At 41.2% G+C, this 23,602-nt stretch overlaps 1 protein-coding gene across 9 annotated transcripts in view; it reads left to right on the forward strand.

Annotated features, from left to right (window-relative positions):
• FER (FER tyrosine kinase) overlaps nt 1–23,602 on the forward strand; it is a 456,675-nt gene that overhangs the window by 63,144 nt on the left and 369,929 nt on the right. For all 9 annotated transcript variants that reach the window (XM_042251005.2, XM_060416072.1, XM_060416073.1 and 6 more), the window contains one exon: nt 18,267–18,440. In XM_042251005.2, the coding sequence (XP_042106939.1) occupies nt 18,267–18,440 (174 nt within the window). The remainder of the gene's footprint in view (nt 1–18,266; nt 18,441–23,602) is intronic.

Here is a 23,602-nt window from a genome sequence, read left to right on the forward strand (position 1 = left end):
AGGAAGCCAGCCTTATTGCTCAGCAGTCAGGCCTAGATGCAGATGCCTACTACAGCAGTGCGCTCTCCGAGGTCGGTTATGTCTGAGGATTCGGCGCTCACATTCTGAGGGCTGACTGCAAAGTTACATGGAAATTTTCTGCAAGGTGGTGGCTCAGTGCCCTCAACCTCCAAGCTGTTCATGAGTTTAAGTGACTTACCTAGCTAGAGTTGCAACTTCCTTTGTATCTTAAGGCAGTAAGTCTTAAGCCTAAGTGTAGAGTCAGCTCTGCTGTAACTCTGGATTTAAGAACAGAAATTTGTTCCTGTGCAATGGACATATCAGGGAACAATGTGAGTAATGGGTTTTACAGTTGCTTATGCACAAACTTTCAGTATTCTTGCCTTGAGAACCCCATGAACAGTGTGAACAGTATGAAAAGGCAAAATGATAGGATACCAAAGAGGAACTCCCCAGGTCATTAGGTGCCCAATATGCCACTGGAGATCAGTGGAGAAATAACTCCAGGAAGAATGAAGGGATGGAGCCAAAGCAAAAACAGTACCCAGTTGTGGATGTGACTGGTGACAGAAGCAAGATCTGATGCTGTAAAGAGCAATATTGCATAGGAACCTGGAATGTCAGGTCCATGAATCAAGGCAAATTGGAAGTGGTCAAACAAGAGATGGCAAGAGTGAACGTCGACATTCTAGGAATCAGCGAACTAAAATGGACTGGAATGGGTGAATTTAACTCAGATGACCTTTATATCTACTACTCCGGGCAGGAATCCCTCAGAAGAAATGGAGTAGCCATCATGGTCAACAAAAGAGTCCAAAATGCAGTACTTGGATGCAGTCTCAAAAACGACAGAATGATCTCTGTTCGTCTCCAAGGCAAACCGTTCAATATGACAGTTATCCAAGTCTATGCCCCAACCAGTAACACTGAAGAAGCTGAAGTTGAATGGTTCTATGAAGACCTACAAGACTTTTTAGAACTAACACCCAAAAAGATGTCCTTTTCATTACAGGGACTGGAATGCAAAAGTAGGAAGTCAAGAAATACTGGAGTAACAGGCAAATTTGGCCTTGGAATGCGGAATGAAGCAGGGCAAAGACTAATAGAGTTTTGCCAAGAAAATGCACTGGTCATAGCAAACACCCTCTTCCAACAACACAAGAGAAGACTCTACACATGGACATCACCAGATGGTCAACACCGAAATCAGATTGATTATATTCTTTGCAGCCAAAGATGGAGAAGCTCTATACAGTCAACAAAAACAAGATCAGGAGCTGACTGTGGCTCAAATCATGAACTCCTTATTACCAAATTCAGACTCAAATTGAAGAAAGTAGGGAAAACTGCTAGACCATTCAGGTATGACCTAAATCAAATTCCTTACGATTATACAGTAGGAGTGAGAAATAGATTTAAGGGCCTAGATCTGATAGATAGAGTGCCTGATGAACTCTGGAATGAGGTTCATGACATTGTACAGGAGACAGGGATCAAGGCCATCCCCATGGAAAAGAAATGCAAAAAAGCAAAATGGCTGTCTGGGGAGGCCTTAAAATAGCTGTGAAAAGAAGAGAAGCGAAAAGCAAAGGAGAAAAGGAAAGATATAAGCATCTGAATGCAGAGTTCCAAAGAATAGCAAGAAGAGATAAGAAAGCCTTCTTCAGCGATCAATGCAAAGAAATAGAGGAAAATAATAGAATGAGAAAGACTAGAGATCTTTTCAAGAAAATTAGAGATACCAAGGGAACATTTCATGCAAAGATGGGCTCGATAAAGGACAGAAATGGTCTGGACCTAACAGAAACAGAAGATATTAAGAAAAGGTGGCAAGAATACACAGAAGAACTGTACAAACAAGATCTTCACGACCCAGATAATCATGATGATGTGATCACTAATCTCGAGCCAGACATCTTGGAATGTGAAGTCAAGTGGGCCTTAGAAAGCATCACTACGAACAAAGCTAGTGGAGGTGATGGAATTCCAGTTGAGCTATTTTAAATCCTGAAAGATGATGCTGTGAAAGTGCTGTATTCAATATGCCAGGAAATTTGGAAAACTCAGCAGTGGCCACAGGACTGGAAAAGGTCAGTTTTCATTCCAATCCCAAAGAAAGGCAATGCCAAAGAATGCTCAAACTACCGCACAATTGCACTCCTCTCACATGCTAGTAAAGTAATGCTCAAAATTCTCCAAGCCAGGCTTCAGCAAGACATGAACCGTGAACTTCCAGATGTTCAAGCTGGTTTTAGGAAAGGCAGAGGAACCAGAGATGAAATTGCCAACGTCCACTGGATCATGGAAAAAGCAAGAGAGTTCCAGAAAAACATCTATTTCTGCTTTATTGACTATGCCAAAACCTTTGACTGTGTGGATCACAATAAACTGTGGAAAATTCTGAAAGAGATGGGAATACCAGACCACCTGACCTGCCTCTTGAGAAACCTGTATGCAGGCCAGGAAGCAACAGTTAGAACTGGACATGGAACAACAGACTGGTTCCAAATAGGAAAAGGAGTCCGTCAAGGCTGTATGTTGTCACCCTGCTTATTTAACTTCTATGCAGAGTACATCATGAGAAATGCTGGACTGGAAGAAATACAAGCTGGAATCAAGATTGCTGGGAGAAATGTCAATAACCTCAGATATGCAGATGACACCACCCTTATGGCAGAGAGTGAAGAGGAGCTAAAAAGCCTCTTGAGGAAAGTGAAAGAGGAGAGTGAAAAAGTTGGCTTAAAGCTCAACATTCAGAAAACGAAGATCATGGCATCCGGTCCCATCACTCCATGGGAAATAGATGGGGAAACAGTAGAAACAGTGTCAGACTTTATTTTGGGGGGCTCCAAAATCACTGCAGATGGTGACTGCAGCCATGAAATTAAAAGATGCTTACTCCTTGGAAGAAAAGTTATGACCAACCTAGACAGCATATTCAAAAGCAGAGACATTACTTTGCTGACGAAGGTCCGTCTAGTCAAGGCTATGATTTTTCCTGTGGTCATGTATGGATGTGAGAGTTGGACTGTGAAGAAGGCTGAGCGCCGAAGAATTGATGGTTTTGACCTGTGGTGTTGGAGAAGACTCTTGAAAGTCCCTTGGACTGCAAGGAGATCCAACCAGTCCATTCTGAAGGAGATCAACCCTGGGATTTCTTTGGAAGGAATGATGCTAAAGCTGAAACTCCAGTACTTTGGCCACCTCATGCGAAGAGTTGACTCATTGGAAAAGACTCTGATGCTGGCAGGGATTGGGGGCAGGAGGAGAAGGGGTCGACAGAGGATGAGATGGCTGGATGGCATCACGGCCTCAATGGACGTGAGTCTGAGTGACCTCCGGGAGTTGGTGATGGACAGGGAGGCCTGGCATGCTGCGATTCATGTGGTCGCAAAGAGTCGGACACGACTGAGCGACTGAACTGAACTGATGCACAAACCTGGATGCTGATGTATGGCAAAAGCAATACAGTATTGTAAAGTAAAATAAAGTAAAGAAAAAACCAACTCAACATTAAAAAAAAAAAAAAAAACCCTGGAAGACTGCTGCAAACTGCGTCTCTGAACCCATCTGCTTAGGAGTGTATAAAACACACACACACACGCGCGCGTGCATTCCCTCATGTCCAGGCTGCCTTGTTTACCCCTTGTGTTATGAGGAATATCCACTTACGTGTGATACTGCAGTTTGCTGTCGAATCAGATAGCTCTTCCTATCACTTTACAGTAACTGAGAAGCTGCACCCCCTGTGACACCTGCTTTGAGGAGCAAGCTTCTTTTCAAGGTGATGTCATGTCATGGGACGCCCCTCCCTCGAGGTTGGAGCTTCCCTATTAGCTCAGCTGGTACAGAATCTGTCTGTAGTGCTGGAGACCCCAGTTCGATTCCTGGGTTGGGAAGATCCCCTGGAGAAGGGTGAGGCTACCCACTGCCCTGTTCTTGGGCTTCCCTGGTGGCTCAGATGGTAAATAATCTGCCTGTAACGCGGGAGACCTGGGTTTGATCCCTGGGTTGGGAAGATCCCCTGGAGAAGGGATAGGCTACCCACTGCAGGATTCTGGCCTGGAGAGTTCCTGTGGACAGAGAAGCCTGGCGGGCCACAGTCCATGAGGTTGCAAAGAGTGGGACACGACTGAGCACACAGCACAGCCGCTCTTGCGGAGACCAAAATCCAAGGGCACCCACATTCTTTTATAAAACAGAGCAGTGTTTGTATGTAACCTACTGTGTATCCTCCCGTTTACTCTAAATCATCTCCAGATTACTTATGGTACCTAATATAATACAAATGCTGTTTGAACAGTTGCTGGTGTATAGTAAATTGAAGTTCTGCCTTTTGGGACTTTGTGGAATTTTTTTTGGAGTATTTTTGATATGAGGTTGATTGAATCTGTGGATGTGGAACCCGCCACTATGGAGTACCGACTGTACATCTCAGTTATTTAGTGCAAGTAAGATCATGTAAAGTTTTTATTGTTCTATCTTTTATTTCTTTACTCTTAAAAAGTTATAGTCAGTTTCTATCCCTGAAGACGTTTTTGAGCATTGTACCTTTAACACTGGTTTCCCATAAGGTCTTTGGTTTTTACTGTGTGATTTTGCATGTCATAGTGATTTAGAGACACAAATGTTTTGTTATAGCAGAACTTATACATTAGAGTTACTTGGAGAGCTTTAAGGTACTGACGCCGAGACCCCATTCCAAACCTACTAAATCAGAATCTCTGGCCGTGGGATTCAAGAAGTTGTCTTTTTGAAAGGCTGCTGCGTGATTCTTACTGTAGAGCCTATTGCAGAGCTGGCCTGGGAAAACTGGGAAACTTGAAAAAAGTGCAGAAAGGTAGGCTCTTCAGAGCGGAAACTGCCTAAGGTTTCCCTTGCGCTCGCAGTTCAGTCTTTGACAAGCTCAGTTTTAGGGAAATTTAATGGCTTGTCTTCTAAATTTCTGTATCACGCAAGAATTCAGAGATTTCAAAAACATCCTTGTTTTGTAATGGGCAAACTCTGAAGAAAAAGTGTCGTTTCGGAGAAACATGTTTTGAATTATTCTGCTCAGAAACTGTACTTTCCTTTTAATGTATTTTTATGTTGTATTTAAAAGTGTTCAACCAAGAAGAAGGCAAGCAAGTAGTTGGAAGATATACTTTGTAGAGAAAGCTATGTGCGACAACTGTTATTTAGGTATTTTTCAAGCTTGAGTCACTTTGTTGATTATTTTCAATGCGTTACTGTAATTATAGCTCTCGTAGTAGTTTGTTCGTTGACTCAGTGTCCCAGAATAAGTGTTTTTTGGTATAATGAACTCAAAACACTTAAATTACTACCTGTTTGTGGAATACTCATTCATCTCACCGTGTATCTGTTAGTTCATATGTGGAAAGCATGCTTTTCTCGAGGTGCTTTTCTAAAAGACAAAAAATTTCCCTATATGTAGTTTTGTGTTTTCAAAAAATTGAGAACAGTGCTTACTTTTGTTTCTATTGCGCAGTCATTCTAGTATCACCAGTGATGTTGACCTCTGTTGGCTTCCTAAGAGTGAAATGGACATTTCAGGAGTTACGCTCATTGATTTAGAAAGCTGGGATGACATCTAATGTATGCAACTGGTCTCCTTTTGGGAGGGGAGGGGATGTAGAGGAGATTAAAATTTCTGTAAATTGAATCATTATTTGTCTTTTTTACTGTGAAATAAGAGATGCATTCATTTCTAGGAATTTTTTTGATCATAAAACAATGTGACCAAATATAAATATAAGATAAAATGTAAAATAATCACATTTAGAAATTCAGAAAATCTTTAGAAATAATGCATTTCCCAAGTGGTGCTAGTGGCAAAGAACCTGCCTGTCAATGCAGGAGACATAATAGACATAATCCCTGGGTTGGGAAGATCCCCTGGAGGAGGGTATGGCAACCCACCCCAGGATTCTTGCCTGGAGAATCCCATGGACAGAGGAGCCTGGTGAGCTGTGGTCAGTAGGGTCACAAAGAGTTGGACACGACTGAAGCGACTTAGCATGCATGCATGTAGAAAACAGTGTTTTATGAGATAATATTAGTGTTCTTTAATATATGAATTGATATTCTGAAAAATGTTCTAGAAATTGAAAGTCCCAAACCTGTCATTTTGTTTTCCTGGAGCATAAAAAAATGTATACTGCGAGTGTGTCCGTCTTAAACTGGTGCTGTTTCTAATTATTCAGTGTGGTATTGGGGTTGGTTAGGTAAAATAATCATTTCTTAATGATTCTGCTTAGGGAGACTTGAAGTGTGGTTCGTTATTAAATAAGTTCGTTAGGAACTTAAATCCAGTGGGAGTCCTCTTCTGTTTGCATCTTCGTTTCTTCTAACAGAGTGTGTCACACACACCAAGAATGACTCACTCCTCTTGGCCTGCAAAGACTTCTTCACTTTAGCTGTTTGTGACTCATGCTACAAAGCAGGTGGTCTGCAGGGAGTCGGTGGCTTTTCCCTCTGGCTCTTAAGCTTGTACTTAAATGGTAAAAGTGCTAAATACAGATTAGTGTGATCTGTAACCAGTTTGTAAGGTCCTCCCGTCAGTTTATTGTAGTAATTATTCTCAGAGTAATTTTGATTACTTTGCTGCGGGAGTCCTTAGTTCCCACCCTTCTGTATCCTCCAGACATCTGAGGTCGTATTAGGTCCAGCTCACAAAGAGGGGGGTTTGGATTGAAGTTGAACTCCTCCATTCCTTAGCTGTACGACCTTAAGTGATTAAGATTACTTAATCTCTCTGATTCCGCTTATAAGACGAAGATATGTGTTTCAGATTATTGATATAAGGGGTAAGTGAGAGACAATCTGTGGGTACATCCGAGGTAGATAATGTTAAAGAGGAGGAGGAAAAGGCTGTCTAGACAAGCAAGGTCAGCTTTAATAGGGGTGGAGTTGGGGAAAAGTAATGCAGAACGTAAAACTCACCGCTTGGGTCTTTATTACAGAGAATGCAAGAAAAGAAAACAGCATTTATTCGATAGAGCTTCAGAGAAGGGGAGTATCCTAAGTATACAGCCTGATTCATGCCACCTGGGAACAAATGCAGTTTTAATTTTTTCTTTAACCCCCTCTATTTCAGGAGTTTTAAAAAAGATTAGATTGAGCAGTAGCTGGAAGAACTGGTTGGACTGAGGAAGTAAAGAGTTGTTTTCGTAAAATATTTTGAACTGAAAGCGCCATTCGAGGAAATTTCGAGGGTGCAGGAACTAGGGATCGGCAGAACTGCTTCTCTGGGACGTGGCCGGGGAGCGGGGACGGGAGTGGGCTGCGGCAGGGCGGAGGCAGGAATGTTAGCGCAGAAACCGGAGGGGAGGCGGCACGCATCTCCGCACTGTAACTTACTGCTTTCTCTAAAATTTCCGAACAGGCCATCCCTGTGTTAACAAAGATCCGCTAGAGCCGGGTCAGCAAAGGAGCCCTGTGGCCATGAGCTGCAGGGAGCTTGTAAGGTTGACGAGGGAAGTAGCTAAGCAGAGAACGGTCCGCTGGTGTTGGAGCTGGATGGGACTGCGGGGATCTGGAATCCAGCCCCTGACCTGTGGTAGGACAGACTGCTGAGCTGATGCGATTTGCTTCTGAAGGACAGCGGTGACTCTGGCCAGGCACCTCTGTTCCTCAGAAGAACAACGTGGGTGACCTTTAGGTCCAAGAAGAACAGAAGCAATTGAGGGGCGCTGAGTCTAGAAAACTGGAAGAGGTTTAGAAAAGAGAAGGAATGTGGTTTCCTTTGTAGCCTGCGTCTGTGCTCAGACTTCTTTTTTAAAGCTGTACCAGCGGCAGGTGGTATCTTGGCTCTCTCAGCTCCTGACTTAGTGCTCTGAACCCCTGCCCTCTGCGCCGGGAGCTCGGAGTCTTAATCACTGGGCTCAGGGAAGTCCCTGCTTAGACGTGTAGACTTGCTCTTTTTCAGTAGTAGTAGCGGTATTCTAGCAGTGCCGTGGTCTCCTTACCGCTGGGGTTGGGTGACGAGTGAGCGGACATGGGCCAGCGTATTTGGGACCAGTCTTTAGAACCCAGATACTGACTTTGATTGTGTTGATTATTTTGATTCTGTTTTATTTTAAAGTGCTTAATAATTGTCTTGCCTACCTAGTGTTTTTAGTCAGGATTTGTTTTGATTATGTTAAGTGTTTGATAATCTGAGAATTTATACTACTTGAGTAACAGGGTCTTCAAAGTTTCAGCCCTTCTGTTGTTATAAAGGTGGGCTTCCCTTTGTAGCTCAGTTGGTAAAGAATCTTCCTGCAGTGCAGGAGACCCTGGTTTGATCCCTGGGTCGGGAAGATCCCCTGGAGAAGGAAATGGCAACCCACTGCAGTACTTTTGCCTGGAGAATCCCATGGAGAGAGAAACCTGGCAGGCTATAGTCCATGGGGTCTCAAGAGTCGGACATGACTTAGTGACTAAACCACCACCTATTAAACAGAGAAGCTGAAATTCCCCTGATGTTAAAGGATGTATTTAACTCAGATGACCCATTTCTTGCTGACTCACTAAGTAAGCTCAGTCCTTTGGTTCTTTAAAAATATCCACCAGATGAGATCATATCTGTAGACATTTCTGGATACTGGGATATAAACCATGCAGAGAAAGAGACTAGTCAATACCTGCTCTGTTTAGAGGGAAAGAAACTTTAAATGCTGTAAGAAAAGAAGATATCCAGAAACTCATCAAAATAAATTATATAGCTGATGGTTTCATATATGTAATCAGCTTATGAAAATTATGATAGTCACTATAAAACATTTGAATGTCCCAAGGCTGCTGACTCAGACATGGTTCTGATTGTTGCTGTTCAGTCACTAAGTCGTGTTTGATTCTTTGTGACCCCAAGGACTGCAGCACACTGGGCTGGACAGGGGTCCTTCACTATCTCCTGGGGTTTGCTCAAACCCATGTCCATTGAGTTGGTGATGCCATCCAACCATCTCATCCTCTGTCGTCCCCTTCTCCTCCTGCCCTCAATCTTTCCCAGCATCAGGGTCTTTTCCAGTGAGTCAGTTCTTCAAGTCAGGTGGCCGAAGTGTTGGAGCTTCAGCTCCAGCATAAGTCCTTCCAGTGAATACTCAAGGTTGATTGTATTTCCCTGCTGTCCAGGGGACTCACAAAGATCTTCTCCAACACCACAGTTCAAAAGCATCAATTCTTCAGTGCTTAGCCTTCTTTACAGTCTTATTCTCACATCCATACATGACTACTGGAAACACCTTCAGTTCAGTTCAGTTCAGTTCAGTCGCTCAGTCGTGTCGAACCCTTTGTGACCTCATGGACTGCAGCATACCAGGCCTCCCTGTCCATCACCACCTCCCGGAGTTCACCCAAACTCATGTCCACTGAGTCTGTGATGCCATCCAACCATCTCATCCTCTGTCGTCCCCTTCTCCTCCCACTTTGACTATATGGACCTTTGTTGGAAAAGTGATGTTTCTGCTTTTTAATACACTGTGTAGGTTTGTCATAGCTTTCCTTCAAGGAGCAAGCATATTTTAACTTCAAGGCTGCAGTCACTGTCCAGAGTGATTTTTGTGCCCAAGAAAATAAAATCTGTCGTGGTTTCCGTTGTTTCCCCACCTGTTTGCCATGAAATATGGGACGGGGGCCTTGATCTTGGTTTTGTGAATGCTGAGTTTTATGCTAGCCTTTTCATGCTCCTCTTTTACCCTCATCAAGAAGTTTTAATTCCTCTTCACTTCCTGTCATTAGAGTGGTATCATCTGCATAGCTGAGGTTGTTGATATTTCTCCCAGCAATCTTGATTCCAGCTTGTGCTTCATCCATTCTGGCATTTCACATGATGTACTCTGCATAAAATTAAGTCAGCAAGGTTACAATATACAGCCTTGACGTACTTCTTTCCCTATTTTGAACCAGTCCATTGTTCCATGTCCAGTTCTAACTAGTGCTTCATGACCCACATACAGGTTTCTCAGGAGATAGGTAAGGTGGCCTGGTATTCCCATCTCTTTAAGAATTTTCCACAGTTTATTTTGATCCACAGAGTCAAAGACTTTAGCGTAGTTAATTAAGCAGAAGCAGATGTTTCTGGAATTCCCTTGCTTTTCCTGTGATCAGGTGGATGTTGGAAATCTGATATCCAGTTCCTCTGCCTTTTCTGCACCCAGCTTGTACATCTGCAAGTTCTCAGTTCACATACTCTTAAAGCTTAGCTTGAAGGATTTGGAGCACAATCTTGCTAGCATGTGAAATGAATGCAGTTGTGCAGTAGTTTGAACATTCCTTGGCATTGCCTTTCTTTGGGGTGGAATGCAAACTGACCTTTCCAGCCCCTGTGGCTACTGCTGAGTTTTTCAAATTTCCTGGCATATTGAGTGCAGCACTTTCACAGCATCATCTTTTAAGATTTGAAATAGCTCAACTGGAATTCCATCAGCTCCACTAGCTTCGTTTGTAGTGATGCTTCCTAAGGCCCACTTGACTTCACATTCCAGGATACGTGGTTCCAGGTGAGTGAGTACACCATCATGGTTATCTGGTGCATTAAGACCTTTTTTGTATAGTTCTTCTCTGTAGTCTTGCCACCTCTTCCTGATATCTTCAGCTTCTCTTAGGTCTTTGCCATTTCTGTCCTTTATGGTGCCCATCTTTGCATGAGATATTCCCTGGTATCCCCAGTTTTCTTGAAGAGATCTCTCGTCTTTCCCATTCTGTTGTGTTCCTCTTTCTTTGCGTTGTTTGCTTAAGTAGACTTTCTTGTCTCTCCTTGCTGTTCTCTGGAACTCTCTGTGCAGTTGGGTGTATGTTTCCCTTTCACGTCTCTTCTTTGCTCAGCTATTTGTAAGGCCTCCTCAGACCACCGCTTTGTCTTCTTGCGTCTCTGTTTCTTCTGAAGTTTTGATCGCTGCCCCGTACAGTGCTGCCAGCCTCTGCCCACGGCTCTCCAGGCGCTGCCCACCTGATCTACCCGTGGAGCCATTTGTCACATCCACTTCACCATTGTGGAGTACTTGATTTAGGTCGTGCCTGAGTGGCCTAGTGGTTTCCCCTACTTTTTTCAATTTGAGCCTGAATTTTGCAATAAGTTGCTCATGATATGAGCCACAGTCAGCTTCTGGTTGGGTTATCCATTAAAAAAATATTTTTTTTTAAACATTTTCTGTAGGTGAAAGTTGTTAATATTTTAACATCTAACATTACGTGAATACTTAGTGCTGTTCAGTGCTTCATTTAAGGCCTTGTAACAAAGTGAAGAGGATCTAAAAAGCCTCTTGATGAAAGTGAAAGAGGAGAGTGAAAACGTTGGCTTAAAGCTCAACATTCAGAAAACAAAGATCATGGCATCCGGTCCCATCACTTCATGGGAAATAGATGGGGAAACAGTGGCTGACTTTATTTTTTGGGAGCTCCAAAATCAGTGCAGATGGTGATTGCAGCCATGAAATTAAAAGATGCTTACTCTTTGGAAGGAAAGTTATGACCAACCTAGATAGCATATTCAAAAGCAGAGACATTATTTTGCCAACAAAGGTCCGTCTAGTCAAGGCTATGGTTTTTCCAGTGGTCATGTATGGATGTGAGAGTTGGACTGTGAAGAAGGCTGAGCACTGAAGAATCGATGCTTCTGAGCTGTGGTGTTGGAGAAGACTCTTGAGAGTCCCTTGGACTGTGAGGAGATCCAACCAGTTCATTCTAAAGGAGATCAGTCCTGGGTGTTCATTAGAAGGACTGATGCTAAAGCTGAAACTCCAATACTTTGGCCACCTCATGCAAAGAGTTGAGTACTGGAAAAGATTCTGATGCTGGGAGGGATTGGGGGCAGGAGGAGAAGGGGACGACAGAGGATGAGATGGCTGGATGGCATCACCTACTCGATAGATATGAGTTTGAATAAACTCCGGGAGTTGGTGATGGACAGGGAGGCCTGGCGTGCTGCAGTGCATGGGGTCGCAGAGTTGGACATGACTGAGTGACTGAACTGACCTGAACTGAACTGAACCATGTATTACATGGTTATTGGCCTCTTTGAATTTTCTATCTGTAAAAGTTAGGATTCAGTCAGGAAAATAAAACTTATACCAGGTACTTCAATAAATAGAATTTAATTGGGGGAAATATGTTCAAAGGTTTTTGAAGGTCTAGGAGCGAACAGAGGAAGATGAGGCAACTCAGAGAGTAGTAACTCCATGGAGCCTCTGCCATCTGGAAGCCCCAAAGGGCTGAGGAAGGCTCATTACAGTCAGCAAGAGAGACAGACAGAGGAAGAAGTCTAAGCGGAGAGACGCATACATCCAGGTTTCTCCCTTCTTCCCCCCTCTCCGTCTTGTGCCAGGACCTCCAGTTGCACAACAAAACAAAAGCCAGTTAGCAGGAGGACGCCTAGGAAATGCAGTTTGCAGAGATCAGGTTCTAGCTGGTAAAGGACTGAGAATGTGCCTGTGAGCAGAAAGTGGGATAATCTGTGTGCTCTCTCTTGAAATGTCAGTTTTACTAATTTGAGTTTATCTTTAAAAGAAGTAAAGGAGCCACTTCATTTATTTTCAGATCAATTTCATCTTAACTTATAGTGTTTTCTCTTTTCTAATGATAGATCTTATGTACTTTATTTCTTTTATTGTTATTTCCTTTGTCATTGCTAAGCTCTCCTTTTTAATGCTATCAACATTATTTTTTCTATTTTTAATTTATCTAATTCGTAAATATTTTAAATTTTTTCTTTTCAGCTTTTCCTTTGTACTTTCCTTAGTTTTACATTGCTCTCCCTTTTTAAACTTCTAAACTTGAATTTTAATAAACTTTTTTTTAATGTTTTTTACTTAGAAATAGATGTAAATCTTTGAGCAAATTGAGCTATATATCATGGATCTTGATAGTATTTTACTGACTTCTTCCAGGAATTCTTTTCAATTAAAAATTTGTTTTGGCCTGTGCATTTTATAGAAATGAATTGAATTTTTCCTTTAAAAAATTCTGATTTTTTTTCTTTAATTGAGAGAAGCTAGATAGTGGAGTTAGTATGCCCTATTTCTATTTTTGAGAAAATTTATACAGATTTTTATAGCCCAATAATATCTAATTTTTAAAAATATTCTTCTAAAAATAGATATTTTCTAGACCTATACTGTGTAGTGTTTTATATATGATGATAGATCAAACATATTAATTACTAAATTTCTTGTTCAGATACTCTGTATTATTAATTTTTTTGGTTTAGTCTAGTACACTCCTGCCTGGAAAAACCCCATGGACGGAGGAGCCTGGTAGGCTGCAGTCCATGGGATCACTGAGGGTCGGACACGACTGAGCAACTTCGCTTTCACTTTTCCTTTCATGCATTGGAGAAGGAAATGGCAACCCACTCCAGTGTTCTTGCCTGGGGAATCCCAGGGACGGGGGAGCCTGGTGGGCGGCCGTCTATGGGGCCGCACAGAGTTGGACACGACTGAAGCGACTTAGCAATCATAGGTAGAGATGAGTATATTTAGTTCTCCCACCACTTTTGATTTATCGTCACTTTCCCTCATCTGTGCTTTTTGTTTGGGTGCACTGATTTCTAGAATGAGAAGGACCACACCGGTCATATATTGTTGTGAGTGATATTCTTTGGCATTATACTTTGCCCTTCCTTGTTTTATAGTTTGTGTCCAAAATTCAGTTTTAGATCACTTGAATCTAATGCCTTGAATTTTATTGTTCATATTTTTCTGGAGTGATTTCCCCTACCATTTTTGTTGTTGTTACATGTTTTTTTACTTTACTGCTATTTCTTATTTATAGTGTACAATGAAGTCTTTCCCCCTCTGACTTGATAATAATTTTCCTTCTTGTAGATGTTTAACAGGTAATATTTTTATGTACCACTTAACAGATGTCGTTATTTTTATTTTGCAACTTATTTTTATTTTGAATCACTAAAGATTTTAAATTTTCTCCCCTTTTTTAGTGGACAGTGTTTTTCCTTTTTTAGTGGACAGTGTCTTTCCTTTTTTAGTGGACAATGTTATCTTTCCTTAAAAATTATTTTTGTGGTAGAGGAAGGCTGCAAAGTCTGCCTTTTTAAACATTCACTTGTTTAATTTTTGAAGCTTAAGAATTATAAGCTTAAATCTGTATCTGTTTATTTATAAACTTTCTAGTTAATGCTGTCTGTTGACTTATATATGGAAGGTTAAGAAATGAATCTGCTTCTTATCAGTCTCTCACTCTTGATTTTTGTTAGTATCCTTTGGGATTTTTGTCTAGTTTATTATAGTTAAATTATTCCTACTTTCATATTTTATAGCTCTTCTCTGAAAAGTTAATGTACTTATATTCTATTTTATAAACTTAACCACAGTGGTTTTATTTTCAAGTTCTATTATTCTTTGCCTGTGATTAAATTTTTGTAAAATTAAACCAATTATTTTTACTTTTTTTCTTTTATTTCTTACTCTATCTGTGGCTTTCAGCATCAGTGACTCTGACTGCTGGTAGAATTCCATTATAAGGAACATTATTAATCATTTAAACAGGATTCTGTATAATAAAGCAATTTGAATGTCTGCAGATGGCCTGCAGATGAGATGATTATTTTGTTTATTAGGTTATAAGGAATTATCTTCCAGAAATTATCCTAATCAACAAATATTTTATGCTTTGACCAGTGCTGTGCCAGAACTAAAGAGCCCTATCTGCAAAGTGCTATATCAGGTTTATTATAAATGTTGAAATGCATCCTTTTCTGTTTGTTTCTTTATCGAGCATCTGTTAACATTTTGCTCATATCTCTACATAACAAATGTCCCAGCCGTGTGTCTGATTCTCCACCACCCGAACATTTTCTTGCCCGCTCACTCATTCCTTCTGGGCCAGTACTTCTTGCTGCATTGCTGCTCCGATCCCTCACTTGTTTTATCAGTTGAAGATAGGCCTGTTAAGGTTTCCTTCCCCATCGTAATTGGCGTTGCTTCATGCTGTCTAACCCAGGGATCAGACCCAGGTCTCCCGCCCAACTCCAGTGTTCTGGCCTAGAGAGCTCCATGGAGTCGCAGAGTAGGACACGACTGAGCGACTTTCACTCACCCGCTCATGCTATCTGATTCCAGTTTGAAACAATTAAAAAAAATCTTTTAGTGGCATATTTTCACTTCATGGTTTTATATCACCATTAATACATAAAATAGTGAACAAGGAGACACAGTATTAACCCTCATGGAGCTTCCATTGTAGTTGGGGCGATCTTAAAAACAAAACAAAACAAATATACACACAAATAAATAATTATTTTAAGTGCTCAGAGAGAGAATAGCAAGGATGAGACCTGCATGCAGTTTAGCTGGTTCCTAATGGAAGAGCGACTGAACTGAACTGAACTGAATGAAAGAGATAGATCTTGCCATGTGAAAGAGAGGATTAAGCTCCCAGGAAGAGAGCATGTTCAGGAAACTAAAGACCAACACTCCTGGAATTTATTCAGCTGGATAGAAGATGGCAAAACAGAAACTGAACGGATAGATAGAGGATACATAATTTGAGACACTTCAGGTCTTAGAAGGAAGTTTGGATTTCCCTTTAAATGAAAAGGACAGCCTGTATACTGTTTTATGCAGGAGGATGGCAGTTTCTTTTGCTGCTTTAAGGGGAATGGTGTGGAAAGGAGTATCAGCAGAAGAGAGGACACCAGTTAGGTCTAAACCAGAGACGATCAAAACTTCCAAAAGGGGTGGCAGTGGCCATGAAGAGAATGGGCAGGCCTGTGGCCGACCTTGGCGGGAGAATCAGAAGGGCTTGCTAATGGGGTTCACGTTCGAGGGTTGCTTCAGCTTCAGAAGAGCAGAGATATTTTTTACGAAGAGAGGGAGTATTTATTAGCCTTATTAGGTTGTTAGTAGTAGGATCGAGCAGATTTTTGTTAAAGATACAAGATAAATGGAAGGTTCTGATAAAAAGCATAAGGAGTTTTTAATCACAGAGCAGGAGTTCTTGACAGTATAGGATTCTATAGATTGTGCCCTGGGTCAAAATGGAAGATATTGAGGTCACTCAGGCTTTGACAGTCGGGGTGATAATATATTCCTCGGGGGGTTTTGACTTCACAGTAACTCCAGTGAACAGGGCTTTTAGACAATGAGGTGGGCTGTCCTGTGAGCTGGAGGGTAATCTGACCTACGTGTGTGACCTTTAACCTTAGCTCCTAAGAAGACGCCTCCCTGGGCCTCAAGGACTCCTGCACAGAAACACTGAAATCTGCTGCTACGAAGCTTAGGGAGCATTTGTTTTCCGAAGACAGAGGATGTTTGCTTTTTGAGAAAGAAACTGATTCTTCTCACTTTATTTTTGGTAGCCTCAACATTTCTGCACATGCTATATAGAGTGTTTTCCTAACACTGTATTTCTTAGAGTGAAAATACCAAATTAGAAAGGCAGAGCTGCGGCAGTTACTAGGGCAGTTTAGGTTATATTTTAAATCCACATTTGTATAGTTTTTTGTTTTCATCTTTCTTAAATTTTATATTTTAATGGAAGAGCTACATCAGTTTTAAATGGCTTTATGGTATCTTAGTACTCAGGGTTTTGAATTTGAAAGTAAATATGATGAGTTCATAGGCCACCTGTCTTATTTTGTGTTTGTAAAAGCAACTGAAATTTTACAACTAAAAATGACCTCAAAGATTACTTTTTTTAAAAGAACATATACTGCAGTGTATCAAACACAAGAATACCCAGTTAGACCCTGGAGAGTTCTGACTGTGACCACAAATTTGCTTCCTTTAGGATAGCCTATGATTGAGATACTTATTACATTTTGTTTTAGGATTACCTTGGAATACTAACAGTAACAAGATTAATTCCGTTCATTCACAGATCAAAAGTAATAGTGTAGAAAAATTATTTTTAGGAAATACCCAGACATACCTTGTCTATTTTTTTTTTTTGTATCTTTAATATGGATCTTCTCTGACCAAACTAAACTTGTTTCTGAATAGGATTTTGACTTGTTTCTGAATAGGATTTTGAAGACCTATAGTGAAGAGCATTCTTCTGTTGCTTTTTTTCCCCAGTACTTATATGCTGCTGCTGCTAAGTCGCTTCAGTCGTGTCCGACTCTGTGCGACCCCATAGACGGCAGCCCACCAGGCTCCCCCGTCCCTGGGATTCTCCAGGCAAGAGTGCTGGAGTGGGTTGCCATTGCCTTCTCCAATGCATGAAAATGAAAAGTGAAAGTGAAGTTGCTCAGTCGTGCCTGACTCTTTGCGACCCCATGGACTGCAGCCTACCACGCTCCTCCGTCCATGGGATTTTCCAGGCAAGAGTACAGGAGTGGGGTGCCATTGCCGTCTCCACTTATATGCTAGAAAGTCTAATAACAAATGACTTGTTCTTCCAGCTGTACCTATATGCCCACTTGTCCCAAACCCAACATTATGTATGTCTGCTGTTGAAGCAATGTGTTAAGCTAGAAAAACAAATGGTTTATAACTAATTTATTAAGAGAAGAGAAAAGATAGAAATCTAGAGAATTCAAGTATTTAAGACATAGGCAGCAAAAGCAGAGCAGGTATGAAGATTGAGAAGGAATTTGTAGACAGGGAGGAAGGCAGGTCAGTATGTTGGAAGAAAAGAGGCCATGGAAACCAACAACAAGAGTTTCATGTATACTATCATATAAGAAATGAATCGCCAGTCTAGGTTTGATGCAGGATACAGGATGCTTGGGGCTGGTGCACTGGGATGACCCAGAGAGATGGTATGGGGGGGGAGGTGGGAGGGGGTTCAGGATTGGGAACACGTGTACACCCGTGGTGGATTCATGTTGATGTATGGCAAAACCAATAGAGTATTGTAAAGTAAAATAAAGTAAAAAAAAAAAAAAAGTTTCAGGAAGTGTGAGTCAGTAGGATCAGATGCTGCAGAGAAACAGGTTAGAATGAAGATGGGTAAGTTTCTGTTGCATCTGACTGTTAGGAAGTGGTTACCTTACTGAGACAGTAGAAAAGTGTGGGCAGAAGCAATATATCAGGATTGGAAAACAGACAAGTGGTAAGATGAAGACTGCAAGAGTGGACTCTCTATGAGGCCCTCAGTCCTGTCCTGCTGTTCCACAGTCTCTGCTTACTGAATTTCGGAGCATTTTTACTTGAATTTAAAGATGCTGTATACAAAACATTCATATAGCTTATTGCATAATTGCCAGAAACCTGTTATTTTTATATTAATGTAATAATTTGTGTAAAACTAAATGTTTAAAGTTCCTGAACACAGCTAAATGGAAGCCTCTAATACAAATGTAATTTTGTTTCTTGTTTTTTTTAAAGTCTTGGCTACTTATGATTCAGCAGACGGAACAGCTCAGCAGGATCATGAAGACGCATGCAGAGGACCTGAATTCTGGGCCCCTACACAGGCTCACCATGATGATCAAAGACAAGCAGCAGGTGAAGAAGAGCTACATAGGCGTCCACCAGCAGATGGAGGCAGAGACGATCAAGGTCTGTCTTTCCGCTCTGGGGTTCTTCCTTCAGGGTCAGTTTTAGGTTCGCTGAGATGCTGTGTCCTGTTTGACTTTAAAAAATGTTTACTCACCATTTCCTGGTAAGAAATAGACTTCAATGTCTCTAATAAGTAGTATCTTATTTTTATTGAATATAAAACATTATTGATTATAAGATATGTGAGTATATATTCGCACGAAAGAAATGCTGCCAAAATAAATTCGTTGGGATACTTCTACATTTTCTTCACAACCAGTGTCTGTCCCTTCTGCCTAACTTTTTACAGTGGTTTTAATTGTGAAAATTTGCAAGTGTACAGAAGAAGAGAGAATAATTAAATGCACTCCCATTGACCTATCCATCCACCTAGTCAACATCTTGGTTTGTTTTTTTCATCTGTACTCTCACCTACCTTTCTTCTACATTGGATAATTTTATAGAATATTCCAGTTTTTAAATTTTATCTGTAAATATTATTTATTGCTAAATAATTACTCTAAGAAAACTATGTTATGAACTCACCTAAAAATAAAGATAATTCCTTAATATTATTAATCATCGTGATTGTGCTCAAATAATTGTTAAATGTTATTTTTGCAGTTGGTTCATTTGAATCATGATCCAGATCTGGCTTATACATTGCCTTTTAATAATGTCTTTTAATTTGTAGGTTCCTCCTGCCACCCCACTATTAAAATGCTGTGCATTTAGAGAAACTGGGTGATTCACTCAATAGAATGGAATTCTTTCATTTTGGATTTTGCTGTTAGTTTCTTGTAGTGCTGTCTCATGCATTCCTTTATCCTTCAGTTGCCCAGCAAACTGGAAGATAGATCTAGAGGCTCGATAATACCCTTGCTGTTTATTTCGGGCTGGTATAGATTTCCTATTGTTTCATAACAGGAGGTACACATTATCTGCTACTCGGTTCCAGTGTTGCCAGCCTTGTCAATCTATTAAAACTTTCTCTCGGCCTTTCACCTACTGAAGCACTTGGCGTCCACTGCTTAGACCCGTTGGTTCAGTGGAGGTTGTAAAGTGACGATGTTTCCCTTCTGTCATTCCTAATGCAATTGTTAGCTGGAATTTTCAGTAAAAATGTTTCCTCTATCAGCTGTTTGGTTGCCATGAGGTATAGATCATGTAAGAAAGGTAGGATAAATCCTTGCTTTTAGACATTGATTTGCCAGATTACGAACAGTGACTTGGTTCTTTAGCAACTTCAGAAGTTAAGACTTCCATTTTCCAATCCAGCATGTAAGAAGCTTGGCAGTTGTCACTCCATCCTAACAGCAAATAAAAATCTGAACAAACTGAAAAATCAGCAAGTCTTGTTAGATCCATTAGAGAAGATAGGTCACAGAGCAAAGTGACTGTCCCCGAAACTGGACAAGTGAATATAGAGAATCACAACTAATCAGAGCAACATGAGACTTGAGAACAAGTGTTCAGTTCAGTTCAGTCGCTCAGTCGTGTCCCACTCTTTGCGACCCCATGAACTGCAGCACGCCAGGCCTCCCTGTCCATCACCAACTCCCAGAGTTCACCAAAACTCATGTCCATCGAGTCAGTGATGCCATCCAGCCATCTGTGGAAAGAAGCGAAAAGCAAAGGAGAAAAGGAAAGATATAAGCATCTGAATGCAGAGTTCCAAAGAATAACAAGGAGAGATACGAAAGAACAAGTGTTGGGTGTAGAAAAACCTGAACTATAACGGACAAATTCTGGACGCTCTGATGGTTGAAAACTCTAGGAGAACCCACTCGTTGAGTGGTCTTCACACTTGTGAATTTTACCTCCTGAATCTCTGTGAGGTTCTCACAGTGAATATGGGGGGGGGGGGATAACCCACGATCTTGGCAGTGGAAGAGGAAGGGAACCATCTCGACGTGGGCTAGAGCATTCTGCTTCTAACGAGGTCTGTTCTCAGAAGAAGCTGTTGAGTTGGAGCCTGACTGACCTGAGGAAAGGGCGACAACTGTATGTTGTCTATAAGAAACCCACTTTATATATAAAGACACATACAGATTAATAGTAAATGCATGGAGGAAGATATACCGTACTGACCCTGATCCAAAGGAAGTGGGAGTAGCTATATTAATTTCAGATAAGACAGACTTCAAAGCAAGGACGTTTATCAGGGATAAGGAAGAGAGTTACACAACGTTGAAGGGGTCAGTTCTCCAGGAAGACAGCACAATCCTTGATGTACATGTGCTTAACAGCATAGCATCAAAATATTGGTAGGACTGCAAAAACGGTTAAAATTGTAGAGAGAAATGAGTGGACCTCCATTACAGTTGGAGATTTCGGTACCTTTCCCCCACCCCCATCAGAAATGGACAGATGCAGCCGACAGAAAGTGAGTAAGGACAGAGTGAACTCAATAATGTCATTAATCAGCTAGATATGATGAACATCTTTTGACTACTTCAGGCAAAAACTGGGGCATACACATTCGTCTCAAGCTTATATTGCACAGTTCAGCAAGATATTCCACATTCAAGGTCATAAGCTATTGATACAGTATGATAGCTAGAAAGTCCCCCAATACTTGGAGATTAAACAACATACTTGTAAATAACCCATGGACCAAGGAAGAAATCTCAAGAAAAATATAAAGATATTTTTAACTAAATGAAACTGAAGACTTATCAAAATGTATGGGATATAGCAAAAGCAGTGCTTAGAGGGAAACTTATAGCATGGACTGCATTTGTTAGAAAGAAGGAAAGATCTAAAATCAGTCATCTGTGCCTCTACCTTAGGGCAGTAGAAGAAGAACAAATTGAATCTGAAGTACACAGGAGAACTAACTGATGAAAATCAGAGTAGAACTCTGAAAGTGAAAACATGAAACCAATTGAGAAAAGTCAACAAAAGCAAAATCTGATTCTTCGAGAAGGTGATAAAATCAACAAGTCTCTAGCCAGGCTAACAAAAAAACCAGTGTGGGTACAAATTAGTAATATCAGAAGTGAAAGAGGAGACATCACATATATCCCATGGATATTGAAAGGATAATGAAGGAAATACTCTTTAATCAACCCAGTGTCCATAAATTTGATAAGCTGGGAGAAATGGGAGCATGCCTTGAAGGAGACAATCTGCTGAAACTCACAGAAGACTAGATGGACAGTCTGAACAGGCATGTATCTATTAAAGTAATTGAAAGTGAAGTTGCTCAGTCATGTCCGACTCTTTGTGACCCCGTGAACTGTAGCCTACCAGGCTCCTCCGTCCTTGGGATTCTCCAGGCAAGAATACTGGAGTGGGTTGCCATTTCCTTCTCTAGGGGAACTTCCTGACCCAGAGATCGAACCCAGGTCTCCCGCATTGCAGGCAGACACTTTAACCTCTGAGCCACCACGGAAGGAGCCCAAAACAGAAGGCACCAGGCTCAGATGGCTGCAAGCTCAGAGGCCTTCACTGGTGAGCCCTACCAGACATTTAAGGAAGAAATTGCACCACTGTTCTGCACACTCACCTCAGACAGAGAAGCAGAGAGTCACCGATTCCATTCCACCATGCTAGTGTCTCCAAACACCAAGAGCAGACACAGATGTTAGGGAACTATAGGCCAATGTCTCCCATGAACATAGATGCAAAAATCCTTAACTATTGAGAAATAAAATCCAACAGTGTAGAACAAGAATTTACACAGCTTGACTAAGTGGAATTTATTTCAGGTGTGAAAGTTTGGTTCAATATTTGAAAATTAATTAATGGACCCCATTATATCAACAAACTAAAAAGAAAAGTTACATGAGCATGTGAATAGATGCAGAGAAAGCATTTGACAAAATCTACCACCAATTCGTGATTGAAAGCTCTCAGTAAACTAGGAATAAAGGTGAACTTCCTCGACTTGATAAAGGATATCTACAAAAAACTTCCAGCGAACATCATGCACAAATGTGAGAAACATGTAACTTTCCCATTAAATCAGAGCGAGACATGGGTGTCCCCCACTTGCCACTGCTTGTTAAAAAAATCCCGTCAGTCTTAACTAACGAAACAAGACCAGGGCAAGAAATAAAATGCATACAGATTGGGAATGAATGTCGTATGACATGGTTCTTTATGTAGGTGATCCAAGAGCATCGACCAAAAACTCGAGACAAACAGTCGGTTATAGCAAGTTTGCAGGAAATCGCACCCCACTCTAGTATTCATGCTGGAAAATCCCATGGGCAGAGCCTGGCGGGCCACAGTCCATGAGGCTGCAAAGAGTCAGACACAACTGAGCGACTTCACTTTGCAGGATACAGTGTTACATAAGAAATCAATCACTTGCCTATGTATTAACCATGAACCGGTGGAATATGAAATTAAAAGCATGATACCATCTACATTAGAATCTCAAAAATTAAACACTTAGGTATAAATCTAACAAAGTATATGTACACAGTCTATAGGAGAACAATGACAAAATGAAGAAGAACTGAAGAGCCTCTTGATGAAAGTGAGAGAGGAGAGTGAAAAAGTTGGCTTAAAGCTCAATGTTCAGAAAACTAAGATCATGGCATCCAGTCCCATCACTTCATGGCAAATAGATGGGGAAACAGTGGAAACAGTGTCAGACTATTTTGGGGGGCTCCAAAATCACTGCAGATGGTGACTGCAGCCATGAAATTAAAAGACGCTTACTCCTTGGAAGGAAAGTTATGACCAACCTAGGTAGCATGTTGAAAAGCAGAGACATTGCTTTGCCAACAAAGGTCCATCTAGTCAAGGCTATGGTTTTCCAGTGGTCATGTATGGATGTGAGAGCTGGACTATGAAGAAAGTTGAGTGCTGAAGAATTGATGCTTTTGAACTGTGGTGTTGGAGAAGACTCTTGAGAGTCCCTTGGACTACAAGGAGATCCAACCAGTCCATCCTAAAGGAGATCACTCCTGGGTGTTCATTGGAGTGATTGATGCTGAGTCTGAGGCTCCAGTACTTTGGCCACCTGATGCAAAGAGCTCACTCATTTGAAAAGACCCTGATGCTGGGAAAGATTGAGGGCAGGAGGAGAAGGGGACGACAGAGGATGAGATGGCTGGATGGCATCACCTACTCAATGGACATGGGTTTGAGTGAACTCTGGGAGTTGGTGATGGACAGGGAGGCCTGGTGTGCTGTGGTTCATGGGGTCGCAAAGAGTCGGACACGAC

This window comes from Ovis aries, chromosome 5 (assembly GCF_016772045.2).
Source record: "Ovis aries strain OAR_USU_Benz2616 breed Rambouillet chromosome 5, ARS-UI_Ramb_v3.0, whole genome shotgun sequence".
Classification (NCBI taxonomy): Eukaryota; Metazoa; Chordata; class Mammalia; order Artiodactyla; family Bovidae; genus Ovis; species Ovis aries.